At 37.9% G+C, this 16605-nt stretch overlaps 1 protein-coding gene across 1 annotated transcript in view; it reads right to left on the bottom strand.

Annotated features, from left to right (window-relative positions):
• INPP4B (inositol polyphosphate-4-phosphatase type II B) overlaps positions 1 to 16605 on the bottom strand; it is a 200052-nt gene that overhangs the window by 164260 nt on the left and 19187 nt on the right. The window contains exons 4-5 of the mRNA XM_034065005.1: positions 3461 to 3579; positions 1601 to 1717 (exon numbers count right to left, since the gene is read on the bottom strand). Coding sequence (XP_033920896.1) covers positions 1601 to 1717; positions 3461 to 3579 — 236 coding nt within the window. The remainder of the gene's footprint in view (positions 1 to 1600; positions 1718 to 3460; positions 3580 to 16605) is intronic.

Raw genomic sequence — 16605 nt, 5'->3', positions numbered from 1 at the left:
TCTGTATTACAATTTTAAGGAACAGTTGCAAGTAGTTCTTAAAAGTTTTCAAAAACTTATCGAATTATATTAATTCTCTAGGCTAGATCTTGTATAAAAAGCAGTAAGAGAGGTCTGCCACTAGAATAGTACTAGTACAAGGATAACTGAATCAAGTCCACTTTTTTTGCTTACAGATGGGATATTGTATTCTGTCATCTGTCAGTCACAATATAAACTGCAAGACAAGGGACAAAGTCAGACTCCATTCACTCAATTCCCCTATCTGTCCATGGGTGACAATTCTACCAAATAAACAGCAGATCCTATTTTAAGCTTCTGTAACCATAACTGAAAATTAAGACATACACACTGTGAAAATGTGCATACAGGCCTCTAGTCTGCTTATTCTTAAACAGAAAATATAACTTAGTCTCTAAACCAAAAGAAATACAGATTCTACATCTAAAATATTCTACATATTCCCATTAAAAAAAAAAAAAAAAAAAAACCAAAAAAACCCAAAAAAAACCCCAACACAGTAAGGAGACAGATCCAACCTGTTTGCTCACAAGGGTCCAAAATTTAAACAAATATATCAACTATTTTCTACCTGAAAAACAATAGAAATCTTCTAAACATATAACTTTACTTTTTCAAGCAGTTCAAAGACATTCTCAAGTTGTAAGCTATGCCTTTAATTTCCTTCTTATGGATAATGAACGCATATACAGTCATGACATGAGTTTGTACAGTCTTTAATCATATTGGGGGCAAATTACAGATATGCAAAGGGCAGGTCAGCTAATTAAATACAGGTATCAAGGGCCATTTTTGATGCCCAAGAGAAAACTATCAACTGGACTCCAGCTGCCACTGAAGAAAAACACACGTTTCCCATAGGTCCTATGATACCTTCTAGCTCTGTAAGGCTGTCTTAGATCACCTGCAGCACATAAGAGGGCACTCAAGGCCTATATTTAGCAGTTACCTCACTCAAACAGTCCTGTTGACCTCCATATATCATCTCAAGAGAGTAACTGTTTCTCAGCATAAAAAGCTGATGGTGAAACAAAAAATATGCAATACTGGAACTCAGAATGATTCGCCTTTAGCAGTGACACACAAGACCTTGTACTCTTATAAACCAGTAACAGCAGCAGCCACTGCAGATCTGCAGGTATCATCACACAAGAGATTAAAATAAAGTGTGATTATCTCTCTCGAACACCAGGTTACAGGCTATATCATCATTCAGGTGTGGGTATATATATTATAAGAAACATTTTCTGAAAAATTATTCACAGTGGTGTTATCTCACTCTATTGCACAGGATCTCTGCCATCAAAAACCACAGAAGAGTAATGTTTCATTTGCCAGGAATTCCTGTGCCGATTTATGCAACCAATTAAACAGCAGCAAAGGATCCATCATAAGCCTGGCTCTCTTTCTCTACACTTTAACTTAACAACAAAAAATAAAGTACATTTTAAGTATAAAAGAAGAGCAAAACCAATTCACATAAACCTATTTCCCCAACTTGCAAACTTGCTAAAGAAAGCCAAAGAACAACATGGAATCCTCAGTATGATTTATGCAAGAAATGAAGCAAAGCACTTACCGTGTCTTGAGATTTATCTTTGACATCGTAGACTGTTAGTTTTATTTTAGTCTCCTCATAGATAGGGTATTCCGGTGGGAATGTCACACCAGTTAAAAACAGAGGATCTTTTGTACCCTGTGTAACATGAGTAAACATTCAGTAAGGGAACAGCTGTGCCAAGTGTAGTGTACCAGTGCAGATGTACAGAAATCGTGGGCACTTTCAAGAACTTTGCTTCTGCAGCAGAGAGATATGAACAGCTAAGTATTATCCAATCAATAAGAAAACTAGAGAACTTTAAAACTTTGTCAGGAGTTTCAAATAACTTTCTGGAAAGTTTTTCAACTGGAAGAGATATTAAGTGCTTCTGAAACAGAGACTAACAACATGCCTTTAAACAACTCAGTCAGCAGGTATCAGTATCTGGAATACAACATGCAATAAACCATCCCTTTCTTTCTCTCACAATACTCTCAATTTCATATTAATTTAAATAGCCTAAAAATAAAACTTACACACAAACAAAAAAAGAGATCTTTATTAAATCATAATGTCTGCAGAAATGCTATGGAGACTCCCTGTATTACATTAACCATACTGCTTTGTGGGGAGGGGATTATACTACCCCTATTAGGCAGCAATGGAGCAAGATAACATTCCTGTGTTTTGTAACATGATTATGTCTAAAAGCTCTACAAAGAGGTAACTATACCACAGTTTCAAACACACAATTAAATGAAACATATAAAACGGTGCTTACCATTTCCTAATGTTTAATTATAGTTAATTTCCAAAGATTACCAGGCTAGTATCCTTAAATTTTTGTAGAAAATAGCTTTTCTGTGCCCCTTTCTTCCCCCTCCCCCAAAGCCTGACGTGAAGCTAAGAGCCTTGACACAACAAATTCAGGAATTTATTCAGATCTAGGACACTGTGTTAGGAAATGCATCAACTTCTGTTAAGAAAATATACATCTATTCCATCTTCTGCACAACATCATTGCAGACAGTTTGCAATGAAACATCCTGATCAGGCACAAGATACCTGAATTAAGAAGTTTCAGGATGGTTGATGGCTGAAACTATAACAATTTAATTAGTAGTTGGTTGAAACTGATCACACAAAGAGCTCATGAAATATTTCTACTGTATTTAACAGTTAAAAGAAGCCTTTGGCAAAATCCTGTGTGTGTTTATAATAAGACTTCCCTCTTCTTAATGAGTCTCTCTGGTAAGTTAAACAAGTTACACCTACATTGCCTGCTCACACTTCATTTTCTCTGTGAACCATTTTTGCTGATTTTGACATTTATATGGCAAAGCAAAGATATAATACGTGATGCAAGACACTAAGTATTTTATATAAAGCCACAGACATTACATACATAAACTCTTTTCCCTAATTTTAAAATATAATCTACTTCTAGAAATTGCAAACCATCATCTTTCCAATGGAAAAAAATAGAACAAGAAACAGGATAACAGACCATACAATACACCTATGTTCTTCTGTAATTTAAAAATACTTTACCAACTCCCTGCACTCTTCATTTAGTTTTACTTTGCACTGCCTTGTTCTTTCATGAGAGCAACTATTCCCTGTTTCATTCTAGACTTACGTCTGGAGAACTGGAGTATTCTCTATATCTCTACTTGGAACAACACAGCTTCAATGAAAAGCCAAGTTCATTTCTAACTGTTTATCCTGGTTAAATGCCAAGAACTACAGAACACTCTTAGGTATGCTTTACTAACTGCCAGAGTGTGCTTGTCTTACCTAAGACTATGTACTAACTTGTTTTATTTCTCATTCCCTTTCTAAGGAAGAAACGAGCGACTTATTAATCGACATGTGAATTGAATTAAGAAAGACTCTCACCTCCACGATTTCAGTGCTCGAATACCTCGTCAAAATGTGCTCTGCTGGATGTAGCACTGAGACTTGTATGAACGTATTCAGCTTTCGATCACGGGTAGCAGCCACTAGATCCTTGCATGCTGGAGACAGTACAAAAAGAAATAAAATTCTCAAAAGAAAACTCTGGGAAAAAGCTGTCACAGGCACAGGACAAAGCAGACTAAGCGCCAGCTCCAGATCAGATCTCCAGAGACAAGCAGATTTAACAGAGGAAGTCCCTTGGAAGTAACTTACAGAAATAGGAAGTCACATGCTGCAGCACTGAACTGAGATTTTGTTTCCACTAAAAATACTTGCAGCTTCTGCAAAGCTCCGTGCCAGAGGCTCATCAGCTCCAGTATATGAATGTGCGTGCGCATACACACACACTTACACACACTGCAACAGCAGGTAATTTTACATAAGCACTTATTCCATTTGCCACAAAATCCCCCCTAGCAGCCTAATTTGATCATCTCTTGTCTGACAATTTTCACAGTACATGACCATTTTAGATACATTCTAAACCAGTTAAATACTCTCAGTGATTATGTTAGTTTATATAGTCTGATACTACATTAGGAACATTTTAGTAAAATTAATTACTGAGTAAAAATCTGCATAACTAAAAGCAGACAGCAAAACAACCAATTATTTTGTCTGGCATATAAATTAGAAGAATAATTGTATTCTGACTTGCATCATTATTAAAATTTATTCTAGCTAACAAGTAAAGAGAAATTCAGGTCTTGTTTAATAATTTGCTGTTACCCTGGGCTCACTCATGCAGGTGACTGAGTTTACTCTTTAGACTAATACACCTCATCCCTTCTAAGCAAAAGGATGAAAGCACCAAAAAAAATAGAAAAGGAGGAAGGAAACAAGTGCCCCACTAGCTGTTCTGCAGAAGGGATGTAGACTAATGAGGCATGCATTGGCTCAAAAGCAAAAGCCATTCACCTTACATTCTTCAGCAGAGAAGACACAACAGTGAATACTGTGATAGCACCTACCCAGTGCTTTCTGCAGAGCATCAAACTACACTGGGATCTTAGAATCCAGAGGGAAGAAAAGAAAAGCCCATGGGTTTGGAGAGGCTAATTATCAAGAAAATGCTGTGAAATTTTCTAGGAGTCACTGCCAGCCATGGGCTTCCTCAAGGGCAGCTGACCTTTAACGTTTTGAAAAGTGAGTGATTATCCTCACAGCAAGCAAACCTGGCCTGATGAGAAGCCAAAGCAAGGAAAGCTCTGATACACACAAAAGGCCAACTCAGCTTGGTTTATACATTTTATTTTGTTTTATTTTGGGGGGGGGGGGGGGGCTAGGACCTGCTGCTTGAGGAAATAAAAGGAAAACTGGATGAAGGTTTTACTACTCCTTCCAAAGCAGCTAAACGGGAAGAAGGAAGCAACTAACTCTAACCTTCACTGAGCATTTTGAAGTCTTTGCTTTACCCCAAATTTCCAATGTAATCTCTTGATAGACAGTCTCAATCTGACCCTATCATAATTCGGTGGTACAAGTGGGATAAGACAAAAAGGAAAGAAGGGAAAAAAGAAGGGAAAAACAGAGACAGGAAACTTAAGAAAAATTAAAATAAATCTCCCCAAAACTCCACCAGTGACTCTGGCAGGAACCCTGCAGCTGAATTCTTGTAAAAGGTACTGGTCCATGTTGGAGATAAGTCCCCCATAAATAATAATTTGATTTACTTGTGGGATGTCTCAAATACATAAACTGGGTGTGAGTAATTCCAATAGCACAAGCTTTTGTCCTATTGACAAACCTTCAACAATAGGAACAAGGTCTGCACTAAGTGGTTACCACCTTGGTGATATTTGAGCATAGGAGACAACTAATTTCTATGATACCAAGACAAACCAGTCATTTTCCTGCAAGAAGGCAGCTTAGTAACACAATTTAGAATTTCATTGGGTAGAGCTGACATGAAGATAATTTGCTTGTATCTCTCTGATGGGGAGTATCAGCACAAAGTGCCAGAACTCTTTGGAAAATCCCAGGTCAGAAGGATAAATGAAATTATATAAAACCTCTGCCTACTTTGTCTCTATTGTGACATTGTGCTACTGCTGTTCACAACTATTTCTTCAGAGAGGACATTCAGTAAGGTTGATGCTGGCAGAGAAATGATTTGGTGTGACACAGAATCTGTCAGTTTGAGCACAGTGCATCATTTCCCTTAAAAACAGCCCAACTGAACTATTTAACACAACATAAGGACCACTTTTAAGTTGATGGCAAAGAGAGAAGAATTTTTTTTTTATATCCTGTTTATAGCCTGGCAAGTTCCACAGCCCCACATGGCACTACTACCCTTTGAGCTATTTTACTGGCAGTATCTCTGAAAATCTTAGGTCTTCTCAAAAAATAGCCAACATACTTTGGAAAAAGTGAAACATTACATGGCTGTGGAAGTGGAATACCAGCTACATGTTATATATTTAAACACATCTACTGGGCACTATTGACATACTATTCAAAAAGAAACTGTTGAAAATACGAACATTAAAGGCTTGCTAAGGCTGTTTCCTTAACTGCAAATATAGCACAGCAAAAGCAGGTAACAGTATCAATGCATTTTCCATCATAACCTACAGCCAAGCAGACAATATAATAGGTCACACTAATACTTTACCATGCCTGAATTAATTCTGAAAAAAAATCCTCAACAAAACTCAGTGAAATGAAGTGACAGCTTGTACCTACACGCCAAAAGTATATGAATCTACTCATTGTGACTGTTGACTCAGTGTAGAAGCTTGAGTCATCTATTCTCCTGGTGATCCCATCTCTCCTAAGCTTACTAGCGTACAACGAATGTTTAAGGAAGAACTGTATTAGGAATAATTTATGCTTTCACATCAACAAAGAAAGAAGCTAAGATGACAGGAAGACAACTCCTCTACATATTAAGCAAAGAAAAAGAAGAAAAGACAGCAAAGTAACCACTATGTGTACAGCAAAATGAAAGGCTGCAAGGAAAAAGAATTGCTCTAGAATATATTTACAAATACTTCTGTATTTTGCAAAATTCTGTGGTATACATATAAAACTGTCTAACCACTTTAAATGCTTTAAAACAGATAACATTTAATCAATCATCCTTAAACATTTATTTTTCTAAAGAATAAAAGCGAATATTGTTATGTCTATTACTGTTGTTGTTCTACTATTAAAACTATAATACTATTCTTACATGACTCCCAGTAAACAAGTGCTCCTTCTCCATCAGTCATGCCTATACACTGACCTGTACATTCCAGTACCATTACGATGCACACAAACTATCTGTGCTGTAAATGCAAACTGCACAAGTAGCTGTTTGACTCTCAAGTCCTGCCACATTCAATACTTCACTAGCTTCTATGCTGCACTGACATGCTGGCTGTACTCTTCATTCTTCTGTAAGCATATGTGCTCATGTTAAGACAACAGAGGAGAGAGACTAGTTACTGTTTCCTCAGAACTGGGCTATAATGTAAATAGAGCAGAATCTTGCTTCACAGTATCAGTGACTGATTCATCTGTTCTGGGAGAATTTTCTGAAAACACTACCTCCATAGAGGAACAGAGCACAGAGAGAAAGACTGAAAAATCCCTGTGAGTATATGAAAATTAAAAGGGAGAAAGCAAAACAAAATAGAAATAGTCTGAAAATTCATCACCTACCTTCCCTGGAACTATAACAATTCTGAACCAGGCATACAGCACTACTCCAAGTGCTAAGCCCACTGGAGCCAAAAGAAATGAATCTGGTAGAGAAATGGGGAGATGCAGCATCTCCCAGAACTTGAAAAATTCCAGTAGCTGGAGCAAACAGACACGGGCAGAGGGACTGAAAAACATCCTGAGCTCAGAGTTCACAGAGCTGTTTGGGAAGGAAGCCAAGGACTAGCCCAAAAAAACTGGTAAATGGCATTGAAATTGCAATGTTTATTTTTGTTAGTGGGGGCAACTACAGCACACTGGAGAATGTCATCCCAGACTACAGTTTCACACAATGCATACATTAGCCTACATGACAAATCTAAAGATAGCTTTTTCTCTAATTGGGAACAGAAACACAATTTCCCACAGATTCACCTATCTCCATTTTCCAAACCAAAACTTGCTCCAAGGGGCTAGCAAGGGACAGAAATTAAGCACCACAGGCCTGCTGTCTCCAGGGCACACTATTTTGTATGCTGTCAAAACAGAAAAGAAAATTAGTAGTATCTGAGGACAAGAGCCATGGGAGAAGCATGTGTGTCTCACACACATGTGTATGTGAGCATAATGTTCAAAAGTTGCTTGTTTTTTGGTTTTTGGGGTTTTTTTTTTCATTTCATTGGCATTGCAGCAGTGTTATTATCCCAAAGCAACTTAGTTTATAAATAATAATGTGCAGTCTGTCTTGGTAGACTAATTAACTGAGGTGCAGCTATTCCTTAGTGAGCAAAAGGACACATTAAATAAGAGAACACTATTCAGACCTGTGCTACATGCAGAACGTTAAACAGTAGACAGATTTCTTTCCTCCACCCTGGGGATTGTTGAGGAGGATGGGGAGGTGTATGAGAAGGAAGGGCACATCACCACTGCTTCTGCCTCTGCTGCAAACACACAGCACTAACCAAGCTTGCTGAAGAGAATACCTTCAGTAAGGCACATATAAAGGCTTAGGAATAATCCAACCTCAGAACATAGAGGAAAAGCTTTGACCATACTTTTGAAGTAGGAATGTAAATACAGCTGCAAGGGGGATGAGAACAGGACAAAGACATGTTCTTTGCACGGCAAAACATGCCTGAAAGCAAATGAGAGAAACATCTGGGGACTGGTATTAACACAGAAAGATATTAATGAGCACCTCTCCAGATAGTACTCCACAATAAGTTTTACTAATTACTTTATCATAAATATTCCTAATTGTCTGTCCCATTCACATTTCAGAGGAATGCTTCAGTTTGCTGGCTGCTCAAGAGCACTGCTACCTAGGGACCAAAAGAACAGAGAAGCTACTCCAACAACAATTTGCAATATGGACTTGCAGTAAAATTTACTGTACTACACTAAATATCAAAGGATGCAGCCAGAGAAATGACAATATCCATGTTACTGCAAGATGAAGTCACAGTTACATAGCCATGAAAAAGCTGTGTATTAAGAGGAACACTCTTCCACAGCAGTGACTAAAACAGATACTCAGACTCAGGTAAACTATGTAATGAAAAGAATATGTAACAGAAGACTACATTTGGATTGCATACAAATCAGTAGGGAGCCACTGACTAGGAAAATGTTCAAGAAGACTGCTTCTGTCTCTGGAGATGAGACTTGTATAAAGATAAAATACATATCTGCTCTCTGGAATGTACAGCGGGTTGCTAAAGTAACCTAGCTATAGCTCAAGGAAATGCACATACATAATACAATTAGCACCATTTGGGGCATGCCTGTAATTAACAGCAGGAAGAACGTATCTACCAACAGTCCAAGGAGAAAGAGATGACAGGGAAGTTTCATCAGGTAAAGCACAAAGAAAGGTATCTCTAAGAAATCTCTACAAATACAGATCTGGCATGATAAAAACCACAAACACCACCAATATTAGCAGTACTCACTGTAAGTAATACCTCAATATGCTGTCCAGAAAAACATTAATTGTCACCCACTTAATTTGCAGCTAAAAGAACACAGTCATTTAGGAGTCAGTGAAATAAGATACATGAATGCTGCTGGAGGAAAATGCAATAGGCTGACAGAGGGTGGGATAAGTGATCATGGACAGCAGTTGAGATGGCAGCTGCATTCATCTTCCTATTTGCATATGAAGCAATAAATCTGGTTGAAATTACCACTGCAAAAATCAGAAGTGATCTATTTCAGAGTAAGTTCTGCCCCCCCTGGCTTTTGTAGTACTAAAGAAATTTTAGGGTTTGTGTCTTTTCTGTTTTACTGAAAGTTTCATACTGTACTGGAGCATTAAGTACACATTAAGTGCATTAAGATGCACTTCCTAACTGCATCCTTCTGCTTTCTCCAAGAAGGTAAAATAAATGCAAAGGCTTAGACTAACTTTTCATTACCACTACCAGCAGCAATAATAGTCATATCTTGCATGTGGATCTCAATTCTTTTGACATGTTAGAACAGGCCTATTTCATACTGCAGTTTTGCTATTCAGCCTGGACAGTCCCAGTTGCTTACAGAGTTAAAGTATGAGAGATGAAGAGACTCAGGAAAGAGGCTGACTGGATCATTGTACTGCTCATAGGCATCATATTTCCACCACAGAATTGAATGCATGGCTACATGTGTTAACCATCCATTCCATGCTATTTACATTTTGGTAGTGCCTTAACCCACTGCTAAGGACAGAGTGTTTGAGCACATTCATTGCTAACAATCATGCCCTTTCAGTCTTATTTACAACTGCGTATAAGTGACTTCTGCCACCCCTGTGCTCCAGACTTAAGCTATACAATAGCAACAAGGTCACAGAAGTGAATTCATAGCTTTACTCAGAACGGCTGGTTTCTTCAGTTATGAAAAAACTGCTCTTGATCAATATTTTTAAGCTCCTTTAATTTTTGAAACTGTATCTGAAAGTATGTCTCTGTGTCTCTTTGCAATTTTTCCAGAAAAAGACTGCATTTCCTTACTGAGCACACTGTGCTTCTAACAGCACAAAGAACTCTGAGATGCTGCAGCAGTCTAGCAGCCACAAATAAGAGGCTCTTGCTGTTGCTTTATATTCTCAATTGTCATCGCTACCTTCTGTCCAAAACTGTAACAGGCAGAGCCATAAGCAGAAATGGTAGTTATTTTTGAACCTGAAGGTGATTTCAGTTCTCTCCTGAGAAAAATAAGAAGGAAAAAAGGAAAAAAAATGCTTAGTCTTATAAAAACTTGCTATATACTACTACACTCCAAAATATATTCATATCAAAATTATTTTTGATACTGCTATTCTAAGACTATTATTTATTTTGGTATTGTTGGTAGTTCAGAATACTACAAAAGCATTTAAACCTCCTGGAAACACAGTGCAACACTATTTCTCCCTTTGCCTTCTCCCAGTATTATCATATCAAGTATCAAATAAAGAAGAAAACTTGCTGCAATTTTTCTGAGATTTCTCACGTTCCCCAAAATTGAGCGGTTACAAGTTTAAGTACCAACCAAGGAATTAGAAGAAGAGCAAATGGTATACAGACTTCTAATTTTCTTTTAGCTTCAAGTTTCTTTATATTATAAGCTCATAACAAACATCCAAAACCTCTACCAATTTCTCCATATTCTATAAATAAAATATATTCTGCTGATTCTTAACTTTGTCCTTCTCTTCAGAAATATAAAAAATATGCAAAAATATATCAGCAATACAACAAGAGGATAAAAAGAAATGAAAGTGCCAAGACTTTCTCAAAATTTTCCATCTGCCACATATGTTTTTTTCTAACAGCATACATTGCTTCCTTTGACATAAGCGTTTATACAGTGCTATGCCAGTTGTCAAGTGAAGCATTACAGTTTTAATCCTCAGAGTGCAGTATTACTTTACAATACTGTTGAGACAGTCTTTTCCTCTAATATGTAAAGAAAATTCAGCTGTTGCTTAGTCTTACTCCAAATCCATGTCATCATGTAAATCCTTACAACATACTTTCAAGCTTGGCAAGGAAAGAAGCTTCCCTTGAAAAGTAAAGGAAGGGAATCAAGCAACACAGAGTCCAGGAACTACAGCAGACAACAAGCTTCCGAAAAAACTGTAAACAACCTTAAATCTTTCAGGGTGCTTCTTCACTGCAGTACAGCTGCTTTGAGTGAGCTACTCTCGTTTCTGGGTAAAAGTCCAGCTACAGGAACTGAGACCTCAGCAGGGAGTGTTCCACCCTGCTTCTTCAGCATGTCATGCAGCCTGGACAGGCCTCCAAGCTCCCACAGTTATTACAACCTAAGCTAGCTGCTGCTAACACTGACCTGAGCACATCTAAACAATACTGCAGTTTTAGAGGCTGTGATGAGGATGTCCTTTTCACAAAAACTTCTTTGAAGCCAGCTCTAATTAATTATAAGCTAATCAACTACATGGCCATAGCCCTGTTGCCCATGAGACACCGCTAGTGAATAGAACTACTAATTTCTTCTTTGAGTGAAGATGTTACATAGTAAAGGCAATCATGATGAAGGTGCCAGGACAAGACGCAGTAAGGACTGCAACTCACAAAAGACTGCAATAGTTAGACTTGGAAGCCAAACTATTGCTCCACTGTCTAACAGAACATTTGTCCAAGAAGAGTTGCGTTCCTTCCTTTATATATGCCAAGGATGGAGCCTCTGTGAAGGGAGAGGAAGCAGTGTAGTTTGGATCAACTTCACAAAGATTCCTAAACCTCCAGCCCCCATGGGAGCACAACAGAAAGGTTTGAGCACTGTAATACTCTCCATCTGTAGTGCTCAAATGAGCCAGAACATAACCTTTAAAAAAAAAGTAGTCAGGGTATTACTGAGCTGTATGATTCTACTGGGTTTTTTTATTATAACCCCCATTGGGATGCTAAATGATAGCTTGATTCACACTTGGTTCTCGTTGCATAGGTGACTGTCAAATGTTGAAATAGTAAGTCTCTGTCTAAAAAGAGGGTCCTCCCAGAAAATTAATAGCAAAGCATTAGTCACTCCAATATGCCACAGGTCATTTTTCAGCAAAACAAAACCCACGCTCTTTGACATGTCTAAAAGTAAACCAGACTAAAATGTACTTCAAAGACCAGGCAAAGAAAAGCAAGAGACACTTGTAACCAAAGGAGAAAATAGATTTCTGCAACCCAGAACAATCACTTTAAGCCCTATAATGATTAAATTTCCTAGGCAGGAAATGCATGATAAATGCTAAGTAATCTGCATGCAAGCTGTAGGTAAAAGGATAAGATGTTCTAGTATCAGTAAGACTTGTCTGGAAAGGTGGCAATTCTGGATTAATACCTAAACTAGAGATCCAAGTAAGAGACAATGCTTTACTCCTCAGGGGATTTTGACAAATAAATTAAGATGATTTTAATAGCATGGAACTGGCATGAAATAGCAAAGTATATCTCCTTTTTAGGGAATTAAAAACCAAAACCAAACCCAAAATAAACCAAAAATGCATGCTTGTGTCTTTTCATGTTAATGACAGAGTCCAGAAATAATAAAAGCTCACAGATCAAGGGTTGTGTCAAAGGACAAGAATTTATCTCCCATGAGCATTTTGGATTTGTTTACTCACATATTCTGAATAAAAAACATTTACTCCTAAACTCTTCCAAACGTACATCTCAACCATGAGAACTCTATTGATAGACACAAACAGCCGTTAAAAAAATATAGGGTGACAAAAACCATACTGACTGTAGCTGTTGTGACACACTCAGATGTCATCTTAAAGTAACATTTTTAAAGCACTATATCCATTTGCATTGCCAATTTCTTCAAAATCAACACTGAGTTCATCTCCTCAAAGATACTGGCTCATAATTATGACTCTAAATTGTTAACTCACAGATTTACAAAAGGTCTGCAAGCTTGTATTTTGAGACAGATTTAAAAGGAGGAGATTATAACTATTTCTACAGAGCAGTAGGGCCCAACGTGCTGCATGCTAAACCAGAAAGCTGGATCTTTATACTATAAATAGACTGTCATTTCTTAGCAGGAGTTTCTTCAAAGGTGAAAACCTGCTATTTACACATTACAATACTAGGGTGAAACTGCCTTGATTTTGGTGAATTGACACATGTAAAGATAGAGCTTTCTCTTCTTCACAGAGAAATAATTGTAAATTGTTTCAATTCCTTTGTACAAATAAATATTATTTAAGGATTAAAAGGTGGGGGGAGACCTTCATGTGTCTCTGCAGAGACACCCCCTGGCAGATACAAGACTTAAATCCAGAATGACCTAGGTATTGCTGCTCTTCATCTCAATGGGAGCATGTTCAGATCTCAAAGCTGAAAACAGTGCTAGCCCATTTTAGTTTCTACAGCAGTTAATTTATAATCCTACAGCAAACAATCCTCAGCCTTTTGGGTGTGAAGAATCCTGGTCTTCAAAGAATGCCAAGACTAAATTCTTCTTAACTCATAATGAAATTCTGTACTCATTCAATCTCTCAGAAATCAACCTTAAATGCAACAGGATTTCAGATTCAAGTGTCAGCTTTGACTTATTCTGAACATTTGAACTATATTTCAGTCAGGCATTTTTTTTAATTTAATTGAATTTATTTCATTTCAGTTTCATATTCCACATAACAGGAAAAAGCAGGCTAAAAATCTATTTTATCACAATAATTGAAGTCTCCATAAGGGTACCAGAAACTTTATTATCCACATGAGATGGGGGTAAAACAATGAAGAAAAGCATTCTTAGGTTTTTTGTTTGTTTTCAGCAAAGCCCTTCGAAGGTCAGTCTGCTTCTCATGCTGCACCCAACATCATGTGGCATTTTGAGGTGCTGCATTTAAGAGAATTCCATTTTTTTCAGGACCTGCAGAGGAACCTCAGTTTCAAGTCAAATCTCCCCACAGGACATGAATTTGAAAACTTCCCAAAATAAGTGTGTCTATTAGTAATGGGTTCAAAAGAGAGGAATGACTTCAAACTTCTGTTAATTAGATGTTTTGCTTTTTACAGAACTTCTGTTTCTACATATGAGGAGTGAAAAAAAAAAATAAGACCATTGGGAAATGTTTTATAACATGAAAGTCTTACTGCAATTATTTCTATAGACACAATTAGAGATGTATTTAACAACTGCCATTTCAAAGACAAATGTTCAGCTAGTGCTGTGCTGTACCATTGGAGTCAAAAAAGTCAAGAGCTATCATTCTTTGAATTACTTAAAAATGTTTCAGCTAAAATATTATTGGCCTAACAGAATTGCTTCATGTCTGTTTAGTCATTACCATTCTGTACAACAGGAAGCATGAACAACATAACAACTGTAATCTGTAAATAATCGATTTGCTTTTTGTCACCCAACTGATCTGTACTCTTTAGAGATTGCCAGGTGACTATCTTCAAGGAGAACAACACATAAGGAAAGAGATGCGAAGAGTTCTCCCAACAACTCTTCATGAAGGATTTTACAGACTGGGCTAAAGGTTAGAAAAGATCAACTGCAAAAAGTGACAGCAAAAAGTCAAGCGTAAAGACACAAAAAGACAGAGATGTCCACAAGTCGGTTTTAAACAGACTGCTCTAAGCCTCTGCACACCTGCTACGTAGCTTTGAAGGTATTTAAATTCTCTAGTATTTAAAGCTTTCAACTGTAAGAGGTCTCTATATCCCTGCAGGTTGGCTTCTGGGCATGTCCCACTTGCCTTTGCCTTAACAATGCTGAGCCTATCTCTGTCCCTGTCAGGATTTGCAAACCACACACCTATCTTGACAGTATCAGGCTTGCAGGCAGTGGCAGGGCACAGTTGCTAGTCCACGCTCTGTAAAAACATCACTAATGATTTCCTTCACACAGACCCAGTGGGATGGCTGAAGAAGAAATGGGGCCAGTGCCCACTTTAACTCAGTAGAATACCTGACCAGAAAGAGGTCAGACACAGATCCACAGAGGTTTATCATTCTGCCCACCTCTAACATAGCAGCTACACACCACAAAGTTACCAGTTAGCATATGATAAGCAAAGATAGCATATGAGCAGACAACGCAGGTCTTCCCCTTGAATCTGTCCCACCTCGATTTAGAAAAGGAAATTGTACTGGAAGAAGGTGTAGAGGGGACAAAAGGTAATTTGAAAGGTAATTTCTATATTTTACATATATTATTTTACATTTACTTGTCACTGAATTCAGGTCATTGCAGAATTCTGGTCCACCTCACTGGATAAAAGGGCTAATCACCTAACAGTCATCCTCAGTTTATTTTGTCTCTGACCCAAATTCTCTTACTTATAGAGAAAGCGGAAAGAGTTTCGACTCAGGGTACAAGCGTCCATTTCAATTTAATTCCTGGCCAACTCTACTGCTGTAAATACATATTCAGTAAACATTCTATTTCAAGCTTGCACTTTGCAAGCATTCCCACTAGTAAGTCTTTCCTGTGAGAATATACAGAAAAAATAAACTAAACTATGCATGCAGATGTATAAAAAAGGCCCTAAAACATAAAAATGAGCACCAATAAGATATTATCCCAGGCCAAGAGTATTCACAAAATTTTAATTCCACATTTACTCTACTCCCTCCAGTCCTAACATATTCTCTGCCCCAAAAGCAAGGCAATTCAGGCTGCTGTCCTACCCTTACCTGAGGCACACTAAACACACCTTAAAGGATTTAGTAACAGTGTAAGAATGGAAGTTCCCTAAAACTGCTTGAGTCAACAAGGATGGCAATAACTTTAAATTACATTTAAATTAGACTGCTATGAGTGATTTAGAGATCCTAAAAAAAATCTAGATCGAGGCCACAGACATCTTATTATCAACATACAGTAGAGACTGAGACAAGAGTCCATTGCAAGCCCATAATTAAGAAAATCCTATTGGCAAGTTTCATGGCAAATCCGCCACATAGATCACAGGATCAGTCTTACCTTGAAGCTCATTCATTGAGAATGAGCTTAAATTAGCCCAACCCTCTTCCCAAATCAGCATCACCTACAGCAGGTTGACAGGACTGCGTCCAGTTGAGTTTTGACCATGTGCAAGGACGGAGACTCCCCAACTTCCCTACGTCATCTGTGTCAGTGTTTACCACCCTCCAAGTAAAAATGTCTGTGTATGGGGAATTATGTTCTGATTGAATTTCACATGGGTTTAGCTCCAGTCCACAGTCTCCTGTTTTCTCACCAGGCATAACTGAAGAGTCTGGCTCCCCCACACTCAATCTCTCATACCAAGTATTTAGATGCAAGGATAAGATCCCCCATGAGCCTTTTCTTCTCCAGGCTGAGCAGTGCAAGCCTCTCCTCATATGAAGCATGCTCCAGTTCCTTACTAATCTCCAGTCCCTGAATCATAAGTGTTACTTTTGGCGTCCCAACTGACTGTCCAGTAATTCCAAAATACGAGCTATTTCTCATATCTTCTTGGAAGAAATCCCAGGACTCTAAGGGACATT

Source organism: Melopsittacus undulatus, chromosome 7, assembly GCF_012275295.1.
Source record: "Melopsittacus undulatus isolate bMelUnd1 chromosome 7, bMelUnd1.mat.Z, whole genome shotgun sequence".
Lineage (NCBI taxonomy): Eukaryota > Metazoa > Chordata > Aves > Psittaciformes > Psittaculidae > Melopsittacus > Melopsittacus undulatus.
Note: the sequence above shows the minus strand (reverse complement) of the source record. Positions and strands in the feature narration are given on the sequence as shown.